This window comes from Photinus pyralis, unplaced genomic scaffold (genome assembly GCF_008802855.1).
Source record: "Photinus pyralis isolate 1611_PpyrPB1 unplaced genomic scaffold, Ppyr1.3 Ppyr1.4_LG6, whole genome shotgun sequence".
NCBI classification, from domain to species: domain Eukaryota; kingdom Metazoa; phylum Arthropoda; class Insecta; order Coleoptera; family Lampyridae; genus Photinus; species Photinus pyralis.
Window position 1 is genome coordinate 29681981 of NW_022170663.1, and position 25185 is coordinate 29707165.

The 25185-nt window shown below is 37.5% G+C and overlaps 2 protein-coding genes across 5 annotated transcripts; one reads left to right on the plus strand and one right to left on the minus strand.

Moving 5' to 3' along the window:
- LOC116174410 lies at positions 1 to 23210 on the minus strand. Of its 2 annotated transcripts, XM_031492323.1 has the most exons (14): positions 22502 to 23210; positions 22254 to 22430; positions 17655 to 17780; positions 17425 to 17598; positions 17113 to 17376; positions 12472 to 12543; positions 11563 to 12418; positions 7057 to 7192; positions 5300 to 7005; positions 4914 to 5253; positions 4639 to 4865; positions 1132 to 1364; positions 654 to 1083; positions 1 to 568 (listed from the first exon to the last, which is right to left on the minus strand). In XM_031492323.1, the coding sequence occupies exons 2-14, from the start codon at positions 22410 to 22412 to the stop codon at positions 198 to 200; spliced, it is 5094 nt and encodes a 1697-aa protein (XP_031348183.1). In that variant the 5' UTR covers positions 22413 to 22430; positions 22502 to 23210; the 3' UTR covers positions 1 to 197. The 2 variants fall into 2 exon arrangements, with proteins under 2 accessions (XP_031348183.1, XP_031348184.1); XM_031492324.1 differs by lacking the exon at positions 12472 to 12543.
- Positions 23211 to 23226: 16 nt separating this feature from the next.
- Positions 23227 to 25026, plus strand: LOC116174414 (short-chain dehydrogenase TIC 32, chloroplastic-like). Of its 3 annotated transcripts, none has more exons than XM_031492328.1 (6): positions 23227 to 23357; positions 23423 to 23776; positions 23825 to 23932; positions 23983 to 24156; positions 24203 to 24618; positions 24663 to 25026. In XM_031492328.1, the coding sequence occupies exons 2-6, from the start codon at positions 23575 to 23577 to the stop codon at positions 24852 to 24854; spliced, it is 1092 nt and encodes a 363-aa protein (XP_031348188.1). In that variant the 5' UTR covers positions 23227 to 23357; positions 23423 to 23574; the 3' UTR covers positions 24855 to 25026. The 3 variants fall into 3 exon arrangements, with proteins under 3 accessions (XP_031348188.1, XP_031348189.1, XP_031348190.1); XM_031492329.1 differs by lacking the exon at positions 23227 to 23357 and having other exon boundaries at positions 23438 to 23608; positions 23664 to 23776; XM_031492330.1 differs by lacking the exon at positions 23227 to 23357 and having other exon boundaries at positions 23449 to 23613; positions 23664 to 23776.
- Positions 25027 to 25185: the final 159 nt, after the last annotated feature.

Consider the following 25185-nt stretch of genomic DNA (forward strand, 5'->3'; position numbering starts at 1 on the left):
TAATGTAACAACAACGATTTTATTTGTAAATTAAATTACATTAATTTCATATTCAACAAAATAAACAACATACACAAATTGGTGTTGAAAAAATAGTTCCTTATGACCACAGGTTTTGTGGAATGCTTATTTACAATATATTCATTTAGTTTTATTCACATTTGTACACTCCATTTATTTACAAGTCTTTAAGCAAATCACATTATAGAACACAAACCCGTCAACTCTGAACCTTTTTTCACCGTGGGTTGTCTTTTTAATTCCAACCCTTGCAGTGCAGGTTTGATGTTGAGTTGGACGGGTTCCTCGCCGGGCGGTAGAGGTTGACTGGGATCGATACAATCCGCAGTCTGTAATTGTTCCTCTACCGTCTCCTTTGTTTCCTTCGCGACTATCGCTGGAATAGGTTTCGTTATGTTTATCTTAATTTTACCACTAATACCGGTCGACGGATTAACACCCGACTCAAACTCTACATTCCCATCAATTGTACTCACAACCTCTGTATGTGTTGTATCAACAGAGTCTGGTGCTATTTGTACTGCAGGCGCAACAGTTTCCACATCATCTAAACGATAAAGCATTTAATAAAAACGTTAAAACACAACTTTCGATTCTTATGACTAAAGATAATGAAATAAAAAAATAAATACCAGTGGCAGGAACAGCATCTTCAGCCTTAAGTTTCACTTCCTTAGTTCTGACTAGGCCACCTTCCACATCGACGAAACCGTCATCGACAGGTTCCACTTTGACCACCACTCCGGGAATTAGTCCGCCACCACTAACATAGTCGTCCTTATCGTCGTCATCCACGACAATTCTTTCGGGGGCAACCTCATTTAAAATGACATCGTCGTCCACCTCCTCTTCGTCATCGTCAATACTGATATTGGGCACCTTCGGTTCTTCAACAACAGGTGGTGGCGCCTCCTCCTCATCGATGTTGTCAATAACCTCCATGACATCATCGTAAGTTTCATTAGCGGACTGCTCCGCCCCTAAACCGGGAATGCTAGGATCGACATCCTGTTCCTCAACATTCAGTTTGGATTCCTCCAGTGACGGATCAACCAACGACGCCTAGGGTAACAATGCCAACGATACAAGAACACAAATCACAATTCTCACCTGGTAATCTTCGTAGCAAAGGGGATGATAGGTCTTATCCTCCACTCGAATCGCCATCCGTAATTGCCACTCGTCCTTCTCCTCGTTGTAAAATTGCTCGAACTTATCTCGGCAGACCTCGCACGCCGCGTTCGGCACATTTGGATCTGCCGGAACGCAAGGAATCTCGATCTCTTCGTCCGCGTCGTCGTTAGTGCCATCCGGGTTTTGTTGATTTTCGAAGTAATTTTTCTCTAAAATATAAATGGAATAAAATTGAAACAATAATTAGTTTACTATCATTGGATCATTAAGAAATAGCCAATAGAAACAAAGATATGGTTTCGTTGGTTAGCCATGGCACCACCTTTGTTTCTATTGGCCCATTTTCTAGTGACATTAATAGTGTAATAGTAATAAATTAAAGTGAGTGAATTTTGAACAATTCACATACAGGGTGTTTTTAAAGATGGGCCATAGAAAGCACATAATAATAATAATATTTATTTCTGTTAACATGGCAATAAAACATTTACAGAAGTCAAAGGAAACAACACAACATTTATACATTCATGTTAAATTAGACATAAATCACGGTCTTTAAATTCATTAATAGTATAAAATGCGCCTGCAGTAAGGAATTTTTTTAATTTAGTTTTCAGGGTATTGTACGGTAAATCCCTGGTCTGGCCAGGCAGCAGGTTAAAAAGCTCAAACGAAATATTTACAAAACTTCTGTGCGTTTTTTCTAATCTGTAATGCTGGAATCGCTGGAAAATATTATCAAGTTCTAAAAATGACCAACAGAGGGCGTAACTGCCATCTTAAATTTTAAAATTGCATTTTCTTTAAATTTCGCATAATAAACTAAACATTCTTTTTTCACATTTTTAAACAGAACCAGTTTATCTATCATTTTCGTAATAACAAAAACTCAGCTATTTCAAAAACAAAGATGGTGTGGCCTGTGGGGTGTTCAATTGTTTTTGCAATAACCTGCTTTAACTTCTTAAACGTTTGATCGATTGTAACAAATTTGATATCGTTCAAAAGAGCATTCCTTGGGCAACAAGAATCAACAACAAAATATAGTTAATTTAGTTGAATCCTTCTCCGCCAGAGGGCTAGTTTTGTCACTATGATCAAAAATCTTAAATAAATGAAAAAAATCAAATGGAATATGATTTTTTCTTTATGAAAAAGTAGCCAAATAAAACCCAAAGAGGCAAATGAACACCGTTTTTCAAAATATCGTATAATTGAATCTTTTTTGACGTATTTCCGGTATTTGTCGATGGCTTGGAAAAGCACCCTACACTTTTAGGAGAGCCTTGGAAAATTAAACAAATGAAACACGATTCATTATAAAATAATAACAGGCGTAATTTGTAAATTATTCTGCTGTGTTTACATTCAGAAAGTGCAGTTTTTTGAATTTGTTGGTTGTTTGGATGGTTCGTGGTCGATTAGGATAACGCAAATAGAAGATGCGGGCAGCGATGGTCGCATTTTGAAAATACTCAAAATATATCGCCAGCATATTAAATGCTTCTTGGTGAGAAATCGGCATTTTAGAAAAGATTACAAATTCAAAAAACTGCCCTTTCTGAATGTAAACACAGCAGAATAATTTACAAATTACAAATTGTTATTATTTTATAATGCACCGTGTTTCATTTGCTTAATTTTCCAAGGCCTTCCTAAAAGTGTAGGGTGCTTTTCTCTCGCACCATCGACAAATACCGGAAATACGTAAAAAGTAAATTTAAGATACAGGTTAAGGATTTTTATTAATTAATTAATTAATCTCATTTTCCCAATATTTGAGGTTAGGCACGAGATTTTGAAAAACTGGCCTTTTTCAGGGTTCGCAACTGATTTTAGCCAAAAAATAGAGATTTGGTCTCTATTTACATAATAGAGACCATTTAGAGACCTTCGAGAACCAATTTCCATATAAAACTAAACAAAAGAGATACATAAACAGCAATATATCTAAACAAGTATAAATTGTGCACTCTTGTGCGGATAAAGCGCATTTTTTTACCCAAATAGCTTTTTTTTTACATCACCAATGGATATATTTCTCTTAAGACAATCCGTTCTTGAGGTATAAGGGAATAGGTCGAGGAGGAGGGCTATGGTTGGTAGAAATTAATTCCTTTCTTTGAAACCTTTCATTAGAGTACCATGAAGGAGAAAACTAGGTGGACCCCCCCCCTTCCCCGTACTTTGATAAGAGGACAGAAAGAAGGGCAGTAGTTGGTAGAAAGCGGTTCCTTTCGTTGAGACCTTAATTAGAATACAATGAAAGATAAAATAATTAATGTTAACCCCCCCCCCTCCCGTCGCTCACTGAGTCGCACGGGAAAGTTATAGTTTGTATAAACCAATTTATTTCGATGATACCTTTCATTAGAATACCATGAAGGGTAGAACATGTGTTTACCTCCTCCCCCCCATTTTGTAAAGTTTAACTTGGCACCGCTAAAGTCATGCGTATGCAAAATCTGTGACCAATTGGTTGTCGTATGTACATAAAAATTATGCACGTTTTACTTTCAAAAACAGCATCTCGGGAAATAATTCATGGGGGGGGGGGGGGCACCCTTTTAGACAGCGAAATTTGATGCACACCTTCAAGGTATATACCATTCTCCTAGAAGTAGTTCAAAACGGCAGAAGGGCGTTCGAACGGACGGACGGACAAAACGCAAATAGCACATTTTTTTTAATTCCTAAAAAATGCGCTAAAAATGTACAGTAAAATTTCTGCGGTTTATCAATTATGAATTATACTTTTTTAACATGCAAAATTTAGAGACTTTAGAGACCAGCATTGAAAAAAGAGACCAATGTCTAAAAAAGAGACCATTTGCGAACCCTGCCTTTTTGGATGTTATGTGGCTACTTTTTCATAAAGAAAAAGTCATATCATCACATTTGATTTTTTTAGGATTTTGGGTGAGTGCCAAAACCCCCTGGCGGAGAAGGATTCAACTAAAATTAACTATATTGATTCTTATTGCCCAAGGAATGCCCTTTTCAGCGATACCAAATTTGTTTAAATCGGTCAAACGGTTAAGAAGTTAAAGCAGGTTATTGCAAAAACAATTGAACGCCCCACACCATCTTTGTTTTCGAAATAGCTGAGCTTTTGTCTTTAATTTTCTCTTTAAAAATGTGAAAAAAGAATGTTTAGTTTATTATGTGAAATTTATTTAATTTTAAAATTTAAGATGGCAGTTACGCCCTCTGTTGGTCATTTTTAGAACTTGAAAATATTTTCCAGCGATTCTTCATGATCGATTTACCCAATAATTTTTTTACCCCTAAGTCATATGACGAACGGCCCATTTTAAATAACTCAACGCCTTTATTTTTTTTATTTTTATTTATTTGTCGTATATAAAAAAAACACCCTGTATTAACATTTCTAATATGTTGCTCAGCGCCGTCCGGACGCCCCCCCCCCCCCTCCTTGAAAATGGCGCAACGTTCACCATAAAAAAATGTGTATAGACTTACCCCTCTCTTCCAAATCTTCGATTTCCTCGTAATTTCGCCAATCCAACATTGTGTAGTGCCACCGGCGACTCGCCGCCTTCCGTATATTCTTTTTGCCCCTTCGATTCTGACGGAAGTGCCAATCGAGATGCTGACTGTAGTACATGGTCTGATCGGCCGGAAAGCGCATGCCGCAACTGCTGCACTGCATTCCGGTGTACAGCATGTGGATCAAGGGAGGCCTCCGACTGAAAAGCCACAAGTCACAGATTGAACCAGGCTCGGGTCCCACTTACGTTTTCAAAGTTTCGGGTTTACTAAACGTGGGCGGCTTGAAGTGTTTCGAAACGTGGTGGGCGGTAGAACGCGAGGGTTTGGGAGGGGACGGGGGCGGAGGTTCTTCTACGGGCTGTGGGGGTGCGGTCGCCGCTGTCGTGACTATACCGGTCGCGACAAGTCTTTGGAATAGGTCGTTGATATTTAAAGAGGGCGGGTTTTTCACTTGGGGAGTGTCCCTTGGAATCGTGATTGTGCTTTGAACGTCTTGCGAGTTTGTGTCTTCAACTTGGTACCCGCTTTCTGCCGAGCTCGGTAACATTGACGAGGCAATTACGCTGGACAGCATATCGAGATTGTCTGCAACAACTTTGTACTAAAAAGAAAAGGAGAAAAAACTGCTTACTAAAGTTAGGGTGGTGAAAGTTATGCGGGGAGTTGGAGTTATGTTCCGGCGACGTCCCATCGAATTCCTTCGGCTTCTCCGGCAACGAGTCCTGACTGGTGTTTTCGTAAGGTAACGTCGATACCGACTCACTTAGCGCCTCGTTCTCCACAGGCTGAGTCACCTCCATGTCTTTAATGTTGACATTCCCAGGTTTAATTCCTTCCGGCAACACGGAAAATCGGATAAAGTGTTTTTTATCGTGCAACATGATCGGTTTAGGAAGACCGCCGTATTCGATTTCAAAGCGTACGTCGTTAATCAAAGCGGCCCGCAGAGAGTCGACGAATTTCAGAGTGTGCGTAACATTCTCCAATACAAAAGTTTGCAGTTTGGCGTCGAGAAATATCGTGTACATATTTCTAGCATCCACAACCAATTGTACTTTCCCGGCGACTAAGTCCAGCCGTTTTTCCTGCCCGATTTTTACCTGGGGCGGCGGCGCCTCCAGTTTGACGAAGATTTTATTGCCGTCCAAATCGATGACTTTTTCATTTTTGTCGAAGTAGCATTCGTATCCTTTGCCGTCGATGAAAATCTCGCGAGATGGCGCTCCCAGTCTCACCCTATGAACGTTTCCTTTAAGCGAGATTTCTTCGTAGGGAGAATTTAGCTTAAGCAAGAAGGGCTCGCCGTCGAAGAAAATTCTTCTAGTACCATTATGAAAGGAGATCTCTCTAGGATCTGAGGAATTCATAAATACGATAGCCGTTTCGTCGTAGTAACGTATTTCCCTAGGTTCATTGTCTATTGTTATAAATTTGTAGCTATCGGGATGGGCGTATTCTAAAGTTGGCAATTCTTGGCTGTTCGAATTGGGAGATTGCGTCCCGTGCTCCCTCGAGAACGGGCTGACGTGCTCGCCGAAATTATTGGAGTACAACGGTTGTGGACGCCAGGCGTCGTTCATTGGGCGCACCCAGTTGTCGCGGTAGCTTGGTCGCACAGTCGGACGCGGCACCGTAGGCGGATAATCCCAAACTTTCCTATGTCTGCCTCTCCAAGCTCTTGTTCGCCTCGGATCGCGTTGGTCGGCTTGCCGCGAGTACGGAGGATATGTACCTTCCAATTGGCTAACTTGAGAGGGAATGGGAGACGTGCGGTCGTCTCTATCACTCTTGCCTATTCGCTTCTTTACCTCCTCATCCGATTCGCTACCGCTAAAATTGGGCTCCTCATCGCTAATCGGCTGCAGGGACGGGTTGCTAACACTTTCGCATTCCTTCCTTTGGGCCTCTCTCAACTTATGCGTTTCAATTTGCGCCAGAATTTTATGCATCAACGCATTTTTTTGCGCCTTCGTCATATTTCCCGCTTTAATCGACTCCTCGTCGGCCGACGATATTATAATCTTATCCATTTTGTCCGAACCGAAACTCTTGGCGCGCCCCTTTTTCGCGTCCTGCAATTTTTCCTTGGGCAAACTCTCCGATTCCTTCAATTTGGTCTGATTAACCGCGTTCGCCAATTTCGCGCGTAACGCGTCGAGATTGGAGTTTTTCGGCGCGTTACTTTCGCCCTTGTCGTCCTTTCTCGACTCGTCGACGATCTGTTCCAGTTTATCCGATATAATCGGCGCGGGGGGTGTCGGTGGGCGCTCCGACGGCATGGGGGGTGATAATACGGGCGGCAGCTGTCTTAAGTCCGTATCTTCGCTACCAAACAAACTGAAATTCCCTTTAATTACAAATTGAAAATTAACCGACCGTAATACGTACACATCGAACATTTCGGTTCGGCTCTTTTTCGCGTTGGAAGTCTCTTGGTTTTCGGTCGAGGGTCGCTTTTTGCTTATCACGGAAGGCAACTGACGCAAGTCTACATCAACTGGTTGTTTCGGGCTGTCATTTCCGGCTATAAGTAAAGCTAGTAATCTCAGGTCTGTATTAAGAGCCCCAATTCAGTTTACAAATTACTTACGTTGTGGAATTACGCTGCTACGAAAGTGTAAAATTATCATATTGGCACAGATAGACCTGTCAATTAGTTTATTTTGACAAATAGATATGTTAATTAGTGCTAATTGACAATTAAAAATGTCGATTAGTGCCGATCGACACTAATCGACAAAAATGTCAATTTAAAAAAATGTTTCCCAACTCTACACTTTCGTACATTCCATATTGTTACAAAAATAGTTATAATAATGGAGCGAAATTATTTTAATCAAATTGCTTCCATGTGTACAGGGTGACCCAATAAGACTGTTCCTCGGCCATATCTCGGGAACCGTTCGTCGTATGACTTAGGGGTAAAAAAATTATTGGCTAAATCGGTTATGAAGAATCGCTGGAAAATATTTTCAAGTTCTAAAAATGACCACCAGAGGGCGTAACTGCCATCTTAAATTTTAAAATTGCATTTTCTTTAAATTTCGCATAATAAACTAAACATTCTTTTTTCACATTTTTAAAGAGAACCAGTTTATCTATCATTTTCGTAAAAACAAAAACTCAGTTATTTCAAAAACAAATATGGCGTGGGGCGTTCAATTGTTTTTGCAATAACCTGCTTTAACTTAGTAACCGTTTGTCTGATTGTAACAAATATGAAGAGCATTCCTTGGGCAACAAGAATATAGTTAATTTAGTTGAACTCTTCTCCGCCAGGGGGCTAGTTTTGACACTATAATCCAACATCCTAAAAAAATCAAATGGAATGATATGATTTTTTCTTTATGAAAAAGTAGCCAAGTAACACTCAAAGAGGCCACTGAAATGCTTACATTGTATCTTAAATTTACTTTTGACGTATTTTCGGTATTTAATAATATTTATTTGATTTTGCTAAAAAAAAAAGCTTAACACAAGTCAAAGAAATAATACATGTAATAATTGTTAAAATGTGTCTTTAAGAAACTCGTCCGTATTATAGTAGGCAATTTCTAATAGTTTTCTTTTAATAACAGCAGAGAATAGTTTATAATTTAGTTTTTGCACGTCACTGGGAATGTGATTGTAGAGTTTAACACTTATATAGTCCGGTCCTGCATGCAACTTCCGTCTTGGTGAGTCGATGCTTGGGTAATAGTAGATGTTCATTATTTCGAGTGGCATGATGGTGTATGTGCTTGTGAGTTTGGCCTTGGATGCCTTGTCTTTTGACATATACTAATGAATTGACACGGCAACGTTAGGATCCCTAAATTGATAAATGCTTGCCGGCAAACGGCGATATAGTCCACATTCTGCAAAACTCGTATTTGTCGATGGTGCGAAAGAAAAGCACCCTACACTTTTAGGTGGGCCTTGGAAAATTAAACAAATGAAACACAATGCATTATAAAATAATAACAGCCACAATTTCTAAATTATTCTACTGTGTTTACATTCAGAAAGTGCAATTTTTTGAATTTGTAATCTTGAATTTATGGTATTTTCTTACCAGCTTGCAAAAAAATAAAGCATATTATTATTATTATTAAATACCGGAAATACGTAAAAAGTAAATTTAAAGTACAATTTAAGCATTTTTATTAATTTTCCCAATATTGGAGGTTAGAAACGACATTTTGAAAAACGGTTTTCACTGGCCTCTTTGGATGAAAAAGTCCATTCCATTTGATTTTTTTAGGATTTTGGATCATAGTGTCAAAACTAGCCCCCTGGCGGGCAAGGATTCAACTAAATTAACTATATCGATTCTCATAGCCCAAGGAATGCTCTTTTCAACCATACCAAATTTGTTACAGTTGGTCAAACGATTAAGAAGTTAAAGCACGTTATTTCAAAAACAATTGAACGCCCCACACCATCTTTGTTTTTAAAATAACTGAGTTTTTGTTTTTACGGAAATGATAAACCGGTTCTCTTAAAAAATGTGAAAAGAAATTTTTTAGTATATTATGCGAAATTTAAAGAAAATGCAATTTTAAAATTTAAGATGGCAGTTACGCCCTCTGTTGGTCCTTTTTAAAACTTGAAAATATTTTCCAGCGATTCTTCATGACCGATTTACCCAATAATTTTTTTACTCCTAAGTCATATGATGAACGGTTCTCGAGATATAACCGAGGAACAGTCTTATTGGGTCACCCGGTACATAAAAATCCACTCTATCCCATACAATGTTTCAGTATCGTTAAAAAAAAAATTATTTCATAGCATGTATTTTAGGTTTCAGTAATATTAGATGAGTGATACTTTTGCTTTGCTTGATCATTAATCATTGCCTGTACCGCTCTTATGAAACATGATTTTAGTAACCATATTTCCGTAATGGAGGTAAAGATGGAAACGTAGTTTAGACGTATTCGACTCGCCTATGCATGGAGGAATTTTGAGAGGTATATCCTGAACATGGCCTTGATTAGGAGAACTTACGCCGCCACATTCGTCGTGTAGTTATGCGATTTGACAATACAGGAAGTGTTGCTTGTGAAAAATCCCGGCAAATGTCACGCATAAGAGCGATACAAGATTAATGATCGCTCTGTACTTACGAAACAGCACATTGTAGAACCGGAATGGGGATAGGTTAGTGTATTTACAATATATGCTGTAAATACCTCATGTTTGAGAGGGAGGTTGGATTTGTTTAACTTTGTTTAATATAAAAACAAAAGAATGTAAATTGAAATGACATTTGTCAGTAACTCAGTTAGTACAAATTATTATTATTATCTAGGAAAGTTAATTAAATTCTCAACTGTATGGTTTACGTTTATGCTATAAAATAAAAAATAAACCAAGTTTCAATTTGATATGGCATGTATGGAACATCGTGTACCAAAAAACACTTTTTATGAAGGTTTAGTCAACTCAAATGGAAGTTGAGCCAAACAGAGACTTGTTATAACTAGACCGCGCGTAACGTAGATTTTACTATAAACGCCTGTTGTCAAGATAGGATAGGCAACCAACTGTTCATCGCGGGGCAGACGTACGTTCTGCAGCTTGCTTTAGCCATGTTTATTCTAAATTTTAGTAGCAAAAAAAGATAACATATAGCTGTTAACTGTTTTAATGGAATTTATTAGTATTTTATTTGAACTAAATTGGTATATAACTGCCTTACTCTAGTCCTAATTTGATTTATATGTGTATTTTGGTCGTGAACACGTATGGGAAAATATACTCTTAAAACTAAACTTGTAAGTAGTAAGATATGATTATTTAGCGGATTTTGATTCAATATATTCCTACCCAAAAACCCAAATGGGCTGTAACTGTTATTTGTTTTTCTTAGACTGCTGATAACCATTTTGTTTACAACGCGGTGTGGTGTGGTTTGAATGAAAAACCTGAACACATTTTCAGCAATTTGGCAAATTTTTAATGCATCGCTTGATACGTGCAACAATCCTTCACGATTTTTTCTAGTTAAAAGCTTTGACTGACTCTCCGATCCGAATATCGCATCTGCGCTTGCACATATGGAACATAGACTTAGCTATTTTTCTTGTAAGAAAACACCTAATAGGCAAATAGGTACTGCTGTTGTCTTGCTGGTAAAGGATGTCGAATAATAGTTCTACGTTATTTTAACTGAATGGGAAAGTCGAAAACGTTCGGTATTGCATTATTGTTTAACACCTTCGTCGGTACCTTTCTAAAATCGGCTTCATTCCCCGCAAATGCACTATGGTGGGAGTACATTTTTCTCTTCGAATGGCTCTGATCCATTGGCCCTTTAAACTTTTATCCGTTGAAAATCAGCATATTATTTAAAAATTTATCGACAGAGTACATGTTGATAGGCACGAGTTAACCTAAGTTTATTGGTTTATTCTCAACAGAAATTTATCTGTTCACTAATTCGAGCTAATCACAAGAATTATTAATGGACGGAACATCTAAAATAACAGCTTATTTCATTATATTGCACATCATCTTAGCGATTTTTGCCCCGCAGTGCATTGTGTGTTGCATACTGTGTCGACAACACCTTAGAGACGTTAAGCGCAGTCTAGTTATAGCAAGTCTCTGGAGCCAAAGCACACCTGCACAAAAGCAACAAGAACCTCTCAAGCCTCCAGAATTTGACATTGGACAAATAGTTGACCCCTTTACGCCGCCTTTTTGCTCAATGTCAATACATCCCCTATGTTAAAGAGCTCTCGCACTTACTCTATACTAAATTAAATGTTAATTCCACTTAAACACCCCAAAGAAACTTACTGCAGGTTAAAAACTAATTCACACAGAGCACGTCGAAAGCTCCACAAAGAACGAAATGCTATGTGTGCGTGTATGAAATTTTGTTTTTGCCGGTGTAAAGCTTACTTTTATCGTCAATGTTGTTTTCACCTTGCAATCGGGGTTGCTTTTCCGGCGGTGCTCGAATGCGCAGGTCCAGATCTTGTGTGGGTTCCGGGCTAGCCGAAGCGTTACGGTTGCGTCTCATATAGTTACGATTCTTAACTGAACCCTTGGGGTCCTTAAAAGAACCGTCACTTTTGAACTTTTCTTTATCACTTTTACAACTTTTAGGTAATTGTTTATCACTTTTTTTATCTGCACGATTTAAAGCACTACTATCTTTATCGTTGCGAAATGAGCCAGTCGTATTCGATGGAGAGACAGTACCTGCAACCTTATCAGGAGAATCTTTCTCCGCACTTTTCTTTTTTATTTTTAAAAATGATCTACCAAATGTGCGTGGTTTAGATGGTTGACCTCTACCTGCTTTACTAGATGGATCGGCGATTGTAATTTTATCTGATGATGTATCTGAGATGTTTGGTGTTTTGGAATCACGTGAAAACTTACTATTTTTACGTAATGAACTGCCAATTTTCTGGGTGTGTTTAAGGGGAGAGGAATGAGGCGAAGTCTTAGACTTGCCATGAGAATCAATGTTACCTTTATTATTTACTAGACGATGTTCGACGTGATCATTTCGAACACTCGTTTTACTGTTAACAAATTTATTCTCTGAATCAAGTGTGTGTTGTGATCCAAATTTTGACTTAGACTCTAAATGAACATTAGCATTAACATTGGACAATGCTTGCTGCGCTTGCTGCTGTTGCTGCTGCTGGCGCAATAGCCGAGGGTCCCTTATCGGCCGCGCGTTCGCCGGATTGCTATTAGCGGGCGAAATTTTCGAACCACCCGACGAGCTCTTTGCGTTCGATTGCTGCAAAAATAAAATCGTTGTCAATGTGTATGCCGCGAACATTTTCTGCTTACGGGCGGCGAGGTTTTTGTTTTGTTTTTTGAAGAGGACATTTGTTTAGCAACTTCGGGTTTGAGAAGCAAATTCTGAAAATTTAATTCGTATCTGTTAGACTACTGGAACAAATTTCATTATTGCGCAGACGAAAAAAAGCCAAGTATGAGTGCTAAACAAATTAAACAAAAGTGCAAATGGTCGATTTCTGTACAGATAGCGGGATGATATATGCGATACTAAGAACCAGCTCATCATTTCAGTAATAAATTTGGTTTGGAGATTTCATATTTAGCAAACGGGTGATCAAGATTAGCTCACCCCTCCCTAGAACACCGTCTTCCCTCATTTCGATACTATGATTCATTTTTCAGAGCTTTAGTCTATAGAACTGGAAAGGATATAAAAGGCTCTGGTAATATGATCGAGTGCTTTAGAACATAGATTAAAAAAACAATAAATCCGCACTGCAATGAAAAAGTTAACAGCACTTATCTTAGTTACTAAAGTTGCCTATAGCGAATGGTCAATTTTAAGTCAAATTTTCCTTATATACTTTGTCCAAAAGTCAATAGTTAAGAAGTGGGTAAATTTAACAATAAATCAATCTAGTAGGCATGTAACTGTTTAATCTTAAAATTACAACGTCAAAGAATAAACAATGTCACCAATATGACAAAACAGTTACATGGCCTACTAGATTGATTTATTGTTAAATTTAATTATTACCCACTTCTTAACTATTGGCTTTTGGACAAAGTTTATAAGGAAAATTTGACTTAAAATTAACAAAGGAATATGGTGTTAAGCCCTGTCCATTGACTCATGGAACACCCTGTATTCTGAACTATTTTATTCCGACGAAAAAAGAAGCTTTATTGTATTGCAAAACAGTGCCACTACAAAATTAGAAGCAAAAGAAACATCGATATGGATTCTTACCAGTGGCGGTCCCGTGGGGGACCGGCCCCCCTCCCATTGTCCATTTTTTTCATCAATTTTGAGTCCATCTCATTTCCATTATGCGAGATTTCTTTTATTTTTTCCATGTTGGGACAAAGTTTGGGTTTGGGCCCCTCCTTTTACCAAATCCTGGGACCGCCACTGATTCTTACCGCACAGTAAAAGGAAGAGAGGGAGTTCAGTGCCACAGTGAAAAGTGTATTGATAAGAAACGCATTCTATAATATACAGTGCTATTTATTAAGAAGTAGACATAAGGATTTATGGATTGAACATTGTTACTTTGACTTAACAGAAAATAAATCTCTGACGCTCCTTAAACTGTTACCGGCACTACACCAATTCACAATATCTACTTTTTATTCAGTTGAATACATCACACACGAACAAATTTAAAAATACAGAAGCCAAAGCAACAATGTTCAAATTAATTAATGCGACAGCCAGATGTTTATTTGTTTTAAAAAGTGATTTTGGTTGCATAACACTAGGCGCCTTTCAGAAGAGATTTTGTTTTTTGAAAGTAGACATAGAGAAAAGCAATATACATAAATCCCTCGTCTACTTCTTAATAAATAGCACTGTATAACAATATAGTATGATTTTTCTTTGACGTGTGGTATATACAGGGTGGCCATTTGAAAACGAAACAGAGCCTATTTTGGGGACCTCAAAACATCTACGAAAAAATCCTCGGACCCGTCAATTTTTTATTCAAGGGGGAACCTTTTTTTTTTGTAGTTTCGCCACCTTGAGGGCCCTAGCGGGGGTGAGAAGCGCGCGCCGCCAAAATTTTAAATCGAATGGGGGGTCGAGTGATACCTTATTTTGAAGGTATTTGTATGTGAATTATAACCCTTAAGTTTTAAATCGCTACTAATTTGTTTCGCCGATACAGGGGTTAATAAAAGTTACAAAAACGTGTCAACATTTTCTTATGAAAAAAAAATGCTTGTAAATGAATTAGTTAAATAACAAAAATAAATACAACAATAAATACAAAAGATGTTGCTCTCTTACATTCTGAACCGTACCTGTTGATTTTTTTTCTTTTTAATACTCGTAGGTACCTTAGTACCTATTTCAATTCTGCAATGGAAATCTTGGTTATTGTTGAGAGCGTTACATAGCAGCATTTTGAAGTTTAATAGAGATTGCCAATTACTGTTGTCAGATCGTAGTGACAACTAGCGCTTTAAAGTTATTTAGTTGCAAAATCGGTACATTGAACAGTGTTTTTTTTTTAATTTTATTGCTCTAATACAGAGTAATTAGTAAATCGTATACAGGGTGTAGAATATGACTTGAGCCAGGGACCGCCCATCGACGGTTCTCTAGAATTTATAAGGGTGGTTTATTACTGAAAGAGTTGAAATAATTTCTCTTTTTTTTGCGAACATTCCCAAAAATTAAATGTTTGGGCTGGCATTTTTGATAACCATATAACCCCTTCTTTTTACCTGGCACTTTAACAGGAGAGATTTAGGTACCTGGAGTTAATAGAAAATACAATTCATCCAGCATTAGTGGAGATACTAGAAAATAACGAGTACTTGGAAAATCGTCTAGTATTTCAGCAAGATGGTGCGCCACCCCACTATGCTCCAAGGGTTCGTCAATATTTGGACCAAACGTTTCCAGGATTCGAAGAAGAGGAGCTATTGAATGGCCTCCTCGTTAGATTTTTTTATGCGGCCATTTAAAAACTACAATTTATGGTAGTCAGCCAACTTGTGACAAAGAATAATTGATGAATGACGACAAATTTCCCCACAAGTTTTTCAAAATGAACGGGAAAGGTTCGAACAAAACCTCTATTATTGTATGGAAGTCGAAGGCCAACATTTACTTGATTGATTTTAGCTTTAAGCACATAAAATAAAATTGATTTAAAACTGAAAGGTTACAATCTACATAAAAATACCTTAAAAATAAGGTATCACTCGACCCCCCAATCGATTTAAAATTTTGGGGGCGCTTGTCACCCTCGCTATGGTTTTGCCCCGAGGGAGGCGAAACTAGCAAAAAAAATAGTTCCCCCTTAAATAAAAAATTGAGGGGTCCGAGGATTTTTTCGTAAATGTTTTGAGGTTCCCACAATAGGCTCTGTTTCGTTTTCAAATGGCCACTCTGTATGATAAGGCTCAGAATAGCGCAACTTTTTTTCCATTGAATCAAAATTGTATTTCTTAACGTTTCCGAAATCCCCACGCAGTTACTTTTTTTTTGAGAACTGAATGCCTGCTATTTACATATGAAAAAGAAGACGGAATATTTTGAAAATTTGACAGTACATATACTAAGGTTATATTAAAAGTTGATGTTGCTCACTTTAAACGGAATACCGTGTATATTATTTTAATTTTAGTTTCACCAGGGGTCACTACCTATTGTCAACTGTTTTTAATTATCTTGATTTTTTTAAATTGTGAACATTGCAGTGATATATTCAACACTGGGCCTTATACTTATTTTCCACTGGTCCTAACCGCTTCTGGGGTAATGCAAGCATAAAAAGGATACTTTCGAAATCCACATCGACAATTGATTTATCGCATACAGGGTGTCTAAAATTTAATGATCATCATGATTCACGTTTAAGGTTGAAAAAGTTTGTTTTTTCACTTGTGACAGCATGACATTAGGCATTTAAAAAAAAGCACAGCCTCAGGAGGAGTTTTGCATATGCTCTGTTTTATCCTGTGATACATTTTATACATTCTATTTGTTGCGCCACCCTGTATAAAGATTCTATCAATTTCGTCCACGGTCTTATACACAATGGAACCCGTTTCCTATGTGAGAAGTAAACCCGCTACGCGTCAACTGTCGCGTAGTAGTACCAATAATCGTCACAGTCGGCGCATGAGTAGAGGAATTGTTCTCTGGCAACCGTCATGGAAGGAGTACCGCCGCTTTGAACCTCCACGCAAAAGAAAACCATCGCTTTGAAAATAAACGACGACATCATGCATTATGTTAAACAATTAATTTTTAATTAAAATAATTAATACAAAAAGTTGTCGCATAAATTAAATGAACGTATAGTAAAAAAAACGCGCGCGCTCGGATTCGAACCGCGGTCGTTAAGTCGACGGTTATATCCGCTTTGGCGCCTAATCCTGACAGCCTACTTATAGTGACTATAGAGACAGTGGCGACAATACAGTCTCATTTCTGATTGGTCCTTGAGATCGGCGGCCATGTTGCATCGAGTATATGTATATAATATTGTATTGTAGTGCACTATTGTATGTTGGCTACTTCTAATTTAAATTTTTGATGCAACATGGCGGCTGAGCTGCCATCTTGCTTATTAATTTATTGTTTTGATCTATATTTTAATGTCATTAGGAGAAATATGGTATTATCAACGTCATAAACTTCTCCATTAAAGAAATCTCTCAAACATTTTTTGAGCGTAGCCCCCCAAGCAATATATATTTGAACCTTCGCGTGCTTAGATCCCCTTTACCACACGATTTTGTTTACATACCTCAGTTAAACAACACAAAAATGTTATGGGAAGTTTTCACAAAAGTCAATCTACTCACTCTGAATTCACACCAGAGACCTTAAGCATGATCCATCACAAAGTAAGTCAACCGACCACATTTAAAACTGCTGTATTAACGCTAGCAACTGGTGCATAGTATAACATATGATGAACAAAAGCAAAAACAAAAATGGCGCGTTACCTGTGTATGAGGACCGTTAACTTGCGGCGTAGTTTTCACAGTGCTAGTATTTTGAATAAGTTGTTGTTCTTGTAATTTTACTTGCGTTTGTAACAGCTCCAACTGCAACTTACGCTGCTGCAATTCGAGTAACTCCTTCTGCTTATTGATCAGTTTCTGTTGCATACTTAGGGTTTTCGTGTCGAGCGACGACGTATTCGTCATGGAGTTTTTGTTTAACTTAGAACTAATCGGCGCGGTTAGCGTTCCGGAGGCCGTGGTGGTCTGGAATAAGAAATGAGTAAGTCGAAACTGTGCGGTATCGCCACTTACGGTCGTCTTTAAGAACTTGGGATTAAAGTGAATACTCGGAGGCGGCGCTGTTACGGGCCAGGCCGGATCCAATTGGGCAATTTGTACATCTAAAGCGTACAGCTTTTTTGGCGGTATGACATCGTTCCACGTCTGTCGCAGCCTGAACATCTCGGCTCGCGTCTGTTCGTCCACCTGTTACACAAACGAAAGCAGTTGATAATGTCAGATTGGGGTGGTTGTCACGTTACCTGCTTGAAAACATTGCAAAACGTCGACACAATATTCTGGCAAAAAAGTGCAGTGTACGGTCCATCAACGTTCTTGATAATACAGTCAATAAGGTACAGAACAGGTAGTTTGACCTCGACGCGCACCTATAGAATAGAAACTCCTCTATGAAAAAAAAAACTCTCGTCTATTCTTATTATTTATTTTGTACAACTTATTCACAATATTGGTACATAGCGATGCGATATGAGCATATGAAACAACTTGGAACCCTCCGGAATTCTTGTACTATCTTCCAGCTTACTTGATTCTGGTTACAAATTTTGAAAGGAAAATAACAATCGAAGATCCATCTCCTTTACATGGCCGCATTTAAAGTGTGGGGACGATATTAAAATATGCTGAACATTGAGGATCTGGTGCAGTATATAATGGTTGTTAACACATAAAACATGAGTGGCGTGGTTCTTCATAGGATGAGTAGTTAAGCTCAATACCTAATAAAGCAAACATTGTCCCTCGCTTTTGTCTTTTATACAAAATTGAGAGTACTTTCATAAGAAGATGCTGTACAGTATCGTTTTTGAGTCACTTCCCCTCTTTAAATGTAAGTTCTTCAGGGGTATATAGCAACAAATTAAGATAAACAAAATAAAAATAAGAATTATTCGTTTACAAATTCCACCAGAATCGCATTACTACGACTGAAATTAGTTCAAGTTAATTAAATTAGGCACCATTACTCTCAATTAGTCATCAATAATTTTATTAGCGTACTTACTTATTGCCAGCAAGATTTAACATATCTGGCCGTGCATTTTCCCGGGAAACATTGGACAATTTATTAGTTTTGAACCATTTTACATTATGTACAGCGACACTAATTAATCAAAAATTAGTAAACCCTTATCATGAGCATAAATTTTAAAACCAAGCAAAATTAAGGGCCTCCTCGTGTTCTAATTAAATCAAAATTAGGAGCAATTATAAATGTAAGAATTAAACTCATTTGTGTTTTTCACAAAATTGACGGTTTTATGAATACGCATGACCAAAATTAATTAAACAAAAAAGAATCTGAATTGTGCTATCAGAATTTCCATGGACGCCAGGTTGGATTTTATGGAATGAGAACTAAAAAAGAAAAATAATGTGTCACACTACACCTTTTTGAACAAAACCTAGACCTTGCTGAATCAAGATGGCTATGATGTGATGCATTGAAGTGAATTTCTTTTTTTGCCCTCTATTTCATTCCATAAAAATCCAATATGGCGTCCATAAAAAATAAGAAAGTAGTAACCTGTAGCATGTTATGGAAACACATTCAGATTGTGCACATAGAAGGTGCTAACTGGAACCGCCCTTTTAAGCTAGGACAAATAAGAACGAAATTTTGACATTTTCAGTTTTTCGGTACCTGAGATTTTTCAAAAATTTCAAATATAATTATAATAATAACCATTTATTTACATTCTTGTAGTAACAGACACCTAACCTAAATGTAAAAAATGTCCAAAATGAAAATAAATAAAATATCATTTGTAACGTCCTTAGGTGCAACGACTAAGTTAAAAACTTGTTGTCAATACACCCCAAGGTATATGTAGATATGCGTTCTTTTAGACACAAACAAATGGGAGATCTCAAACTGAACCACCCTGTACGCTAATTAAACGGGTATAGATATTTGTAAATGTATAGTGGGCTGGTTTGGTACAGTAGCCTTGAGTGAAACCCCGCCCACTCAAAAATAAAACAAAAAAAACATGAACGCTCGCACACTAGGCGGGCTGGAATAAGCAATAATGTGCCTAGTGCGTTACTGGCTTTAATGTTTCTTCACTCCACAAAATTTTACAACTAAAATAAATGAATAAAATAGGACATTATTTCCCTCGTTAATTATAAATCGATTTTAGAAATAAAGACCAATTTTGAATTACTGATTCCTACATTTTACCTCTAGTTTCACAAGTGTACTGTAAACAAAATTTCAAAAAAAAAAACAAATAGTATAAGCTCCACATAAGGCCACCCTTCCCCCATCTGTATATGTCAACAAAAGAAATTGCAAATGGGTTGCCTAAAAAAATTAAGTTTCATGTTGACCAGCCTAAGGTATATACTCTCCCTTGTCAAAAAGGATGGAATGGTTCTAGACCAATTCCTCAAAAGTGAGGTTCTACCGAACCAACCACTCCACCCAAAGCAGCACGTCTATCAAATCGACATATACACTGTGTCCAAGATAAAATTGTCTACCATGGGGGTCTCCGCCATAGAGCTTAAAAAAAAACAGAAAATTCCACGAAGATATGCCAGAAAACCGAATTTCGTTTTTTTAATTTTTTGAGGTTATGAGATTTTCAATACATCGTTTCGTTTTGGAGAAATTATCAACTTAATTTTTTCATATGGCTCGTAAAAAAAGTACACACTGTATTGAATACTATTTTTTTTTAATTAGGAATAGAACACTGTACGGCACACAAAAAAAAGCAAAAGTTGCAACCTTTGGTGGTTTCAACAGAATGGTGCACCCGCGCACAACGCCCTAATAATGCAAGAATACCTATCAAAACAAATTTCCTGGAAAATTTCTCCAATAGGTATTCTCGCACGAAGTTGTGTGCGGGTGCACCAGCCTGTTGAAACAAACTTTTGCTGTTTTTATGTGCCGTATATCCTTGCATTCGTAATAAAAAGTGCTACTTAATACAGTGTGTACTCTTTTTACGGACCATATAAAAAAATTAAGCTATGAAGATTACTCCAAAACGTTGTATTGAAAATCTCTGAACAGTATCTAGCAAAACTCAAAAAGTGATAGTGTTCTTTATTTTTTGGTACGTAATCGGAATTTTCTGGTTTTTTGAAAGCATGGTAATGATCTTTAATTGTGGATCTTCTCTCTAATCCCCATGATAGACACGTTTATCTGGGGCACACTGTAGTCTTCCGCAGTTTAACGTGTAAACTAGAAACTAATAACTATCAAAAGGACTGATATTCACAGTGCATTTAATAACATTTTTCAAAAAACCATAGAAAATAGGATCTATGTTGAAGAGAAGGAACATTACAACGAATGTAAGACAAGTAACTGCCACCTTAGTGACTAATAGAAGGTGCCCCCAAGGTGAGGTGCTGTCCTCCTGACAGTTAAAAAAGAGATTGATGACATGAAATTTATGATCCAAATATTTTTTTTAAGTATTTCAAAAATTAAAAAAAATATAACACATATCCCAGCATAATTAAAATTTCAGTACGCTGCCTTTCAGATAAATGGGCCATTTATGTTTACTTGTATTTCATTCATAAATGGATGTCAACCAATTTATCTTAGTAACTTTTTACTTTGCAAACTACCTTAACAGTTCTAAGGCGCAATCAATTGTTTCTGTATCTAGCTGCGCCTAAAACAGTCATGGGCGACTGGATTAATAAGCATTGTTGAAATACACCTATGCACCAGGTTATCGCGAAAATTGTTTCGATGCATAGCCCTCGGCATAGCCATTAATATTTTGTCCTGTAATTGGGTGTTTCTGTTGGGCAAATAAAGCATTATTATTATTATTATTTGAAAAATGGAAGAAACAGCTTATCAAAAAAGTTATATTGTCATTTGAAACAAAATTTGTGACGCATTTGGTTTAGAAAAACTGAAAAAATAAAAAATTTCATGTGACAAAAAATTAAACACAAAATAACTTTAAAATTTTTTGATAAAATGGAAATTTATATTCCATACTTCTGGGGCATCCTGTATGTACACAATGTATAAAAATAAATAGCCACAAAAGCAAGTTTCTTACATGCTTACATACCTATATACTCTTTTAACACGGAAAATGGCATATTACCGGATTCACCAGCCAACAAGAATTAAAATCCGTCTGTAAAAGCAAAAATTACTTAAACCGTTTATTTGATAAGTAATGTAAACCTAATTGTCAGTTTGCACAATCTAAAGTAAAGAGAATGCTCTTATCCACAAGTGTAGGTAATTCTGATTGTATTATCGTCACAATGTAAGTGTAATGCACTTACAGCATATTAATGTAAAAGTACTCTCAAGGCCCGGTAACGACAACAAACTGCAAAATAAAATGTTGAAAGAATGGTTAGTTGCACTTCCAGATGGATCCATTGGAAACTTACTCCAAAGCACTTTAAAGCTCGACATACCAATTTTGAATATTTCCTTCGGCCGTACTGTACATTCTTCGCATTAGAAATTGGCCACAGCACATCACATTAAAACTCACGCTGTTTTATCAAAGCTAAAATGTGGCAACAATGCGAAGATGGACAAATGCGTACATTTGTCCATCTTAACATGTCGACAAGAATGCACTCCGACTTCCAAGTTGTCACATAGGATGTTTAAAAGAAAATTTTGCATGTCGTCCATGAGGAAATAAATGATTTGATATTTTTCAAAGATATTTATTAACTTATATAACAACTTAGCGTAAAAGAAACTGAGATCGTTTAAATATACAGGGCCTATGTGCTTTTCTTTTCTATTTCACCACCTACCTGCACATAAGCTAATTTACCTAAACTAAGAGAGAAGGAGAGTAACAAGAAATTTATTCAAAAAATACCCTTGAGAGATGCGATTCGATTGCCTCGACGATTTCTTTGGCGTGCGGGACGTTCTCTTCCGCCAGTATCGTAAGTACGCTGATCAGCGGCTTGCTGTTGAACGTCAAATCTTGCAGGCTCGACGTGTACTCCTCGCGTATTTCGCTTATTCCGGCCATCGGTGGGGCTTCCTAAATCTGCAAGTCGCACGTTGTAGCTTTCCCCCACAGGCAAAATTACTCTAACATATTGACCTATTTTCACTTACGTTTTTAAAGCGTCAAACGGTACGGGTGCATCGTTGCATCGCCTTTTAACGTTCGTAACGGCAACTATTTAATGTCCGTTGCACTTTTAATGTAGAAAATAAGCACCAAATGTATTTTAAGCACAACACGTAACAACTACACACAAAATGGAGGTTCACGGACTTGTTTATTACGTCAATTTCCCCGAAAAGGCCGCGTTTGCGCAGCAACGACTCGGACAAATGACGGAGCGGTTGCATTCAAGTCGGAACAATTTATTAGTCGCATTCAATAATAAACGGTCAGTGTTTAATGGCCGTTTGCACCGACAAATTTAAGGGTAGCTTAGTAGTACGATTGTTTTCCATTGTAAAAATGGCATGTGCATTTCTTGTGATGTTAGTAACGTACAGTAGGTAGGTACTTTGTGTCATCGTTGCGTCACCGGAAGCGGCTTTAGCAGTAGGCCGGTTCGAGCACATCATAACCCCGTGTTGTACAAAGATTCGTTGGAGCGAAAAGGAACCTTGTCGAACCTGCCGAAAGGACGAAACGCTATACAGTGACGTATTCACCAGTACACGTTGAAAGCAGTAGTGGCGCCGGCCAACAAGACCGACAAGGACAACGCTAGTTTTATATTCAAATTTATGAAACGTACTTTTTCCGTAGACCAAATATGACGTACTTGGTATATTATGTTGGGACTTTAGGTACACGTAACCTTCACGTGAACTTGGCGTGCCTCTAGACACCACTTTTTCAAAAAATGTTGATTTTGATTTTTATTTAAACAAGATTTTTATGGATATATAATAAAATAGAATTTTAATAACAATGAGGAAAGAAAGTGCCCCACAACTGCCATTTCACTATGTAATATCAAAGATAATCTTCAACATCATAAATCTAAAATTAATTGTTGTTATAAAATAATTTAGTTTCAAGTGGTAAATGTTTTACAATGGTTTTTATTGGAGAAACTTGATTATTCCCCACTGAATGAGAATCCTAAAGAGGTGGAAGAGAAAGTTTTGATTTGGTGAAAGTATACAAATTCCTCAGTAGGTATTAGAATATCTACATCTCTAGAATGGTGGTCTCTATCTCAATACTAGCGACAGCATGTGCAGTTATACTCCTAGTGTTACTATTAATAATTATAACGGCCTTAATTTCAAGGAAACCTTTGAAGCATCTTCTGACCGAAATAGTATTTGAGGTGCGCTACAATTTTTTAGGCATGCTGTCGGTGTTAGACGATTTGGTGTTACAAGAGAAGGAAAACTCGGAAGGTTTTTTGTTTGCAAAATTAAGGGAAGTAGTTCATTGGTTCGTTTTAGAGTTGCTCATGAGCAATGGAAAGATTGCGCTGATAACCGGCGGTACGAGAGGTATCGGGGCGCAGGTCGTTAGAAAGTTATTGCAACGTGACCTGCACGTCATCATCGGTAAGGCTGTAGTGGTCAACTCGCCCGAAATTGAAGGTTTTCGTTTGCAGGATGCAGAAATGTGGAAGCTGGTCAGAAATTATGCGAGATATATAGAGCGAAAGGGGTTAGAACGGGGAGTTTCGACGTTCAGCACCTCGATTTGAACTCGTTATCGTCTGTGCGTGCCTTCGCAAAGGTGATCAAAGAGAAGTATCCGAGGATAAATATTTTAATCAATAACGGTGAGCAAGTAGGAAATTGGTACGTTAATAATTCGTGCCGTTTTAGCCGGTATTATGTTTGGTCCATATAAAGTGTCCGAGGACGGTTACGAGTCACAGCTCGCCACGAATTACATAGGCCATTTTTTGTTAACCCACTTATTGCTGCCTGAAATGATAAAAGCCGGTAGAGAGGATAAGAGATATTCACGAATCGTGAACGTGTCGTCCTGCGCGCATAAACTGGGAGATATTGATTTCGAAGACTTCAACTTTAAAAAACATTACATTCCGTCACAGGCCTATGCACAATCGAAATTGGCCCAAGTTTTGTTTAGCAACTACTTAAATTCGCTAATGAGAGACGCCAGCAGGTGGGTGGGAGTTTATTCGGTCCATCCCGGAATCGTGAACACAGACTTGTTTAACCAGTGGCATTTCGAAGTACTGCTGAATAAGCATGTGCGGCGCCTGTTTTTTAAGGTATTTCCATTTGATGTTTCATTTTCTTTACAAATCAATTACAGACACCGGAAACCGGATCTATAAGCGTTGTATATGCTTGTCTATCACGAAAATTGGAAATCGCGACAGGGACGTACATCAGCAACAGTCAAATAACATCCATGAGTGCATCGGCTTATTCCACCGACCTACAGAGGAGACTGTTTGAATTTACCATGAATAAATTAAACATTCGAGAATTCGGCGTAGAATAGACACCTGTCGATTGTAACTTTTATTACTATTGTGTTGTTATCTTTGGTCAATAATTGTAAAATATAAAAAATATCACCGTCACCATTAAAATTAAGTACAAGTAATTTACTAATTGCTATAATAAATAAGGAATGTCACAAATTATGTAATAAATACAAGCGTAAACATTTATATAGTTACATTAGATAAATAGCGGGTGAAATTAAATTGTGATGATCTCAATGAAACTTCAAAAGACTAGATTTTAAAATCTGAAATTTGTAAACAATCGCTAACGTACAATTATAATTGTTTAAAACAAAAACGTAACAAGAATCAGGAGGGAGACGT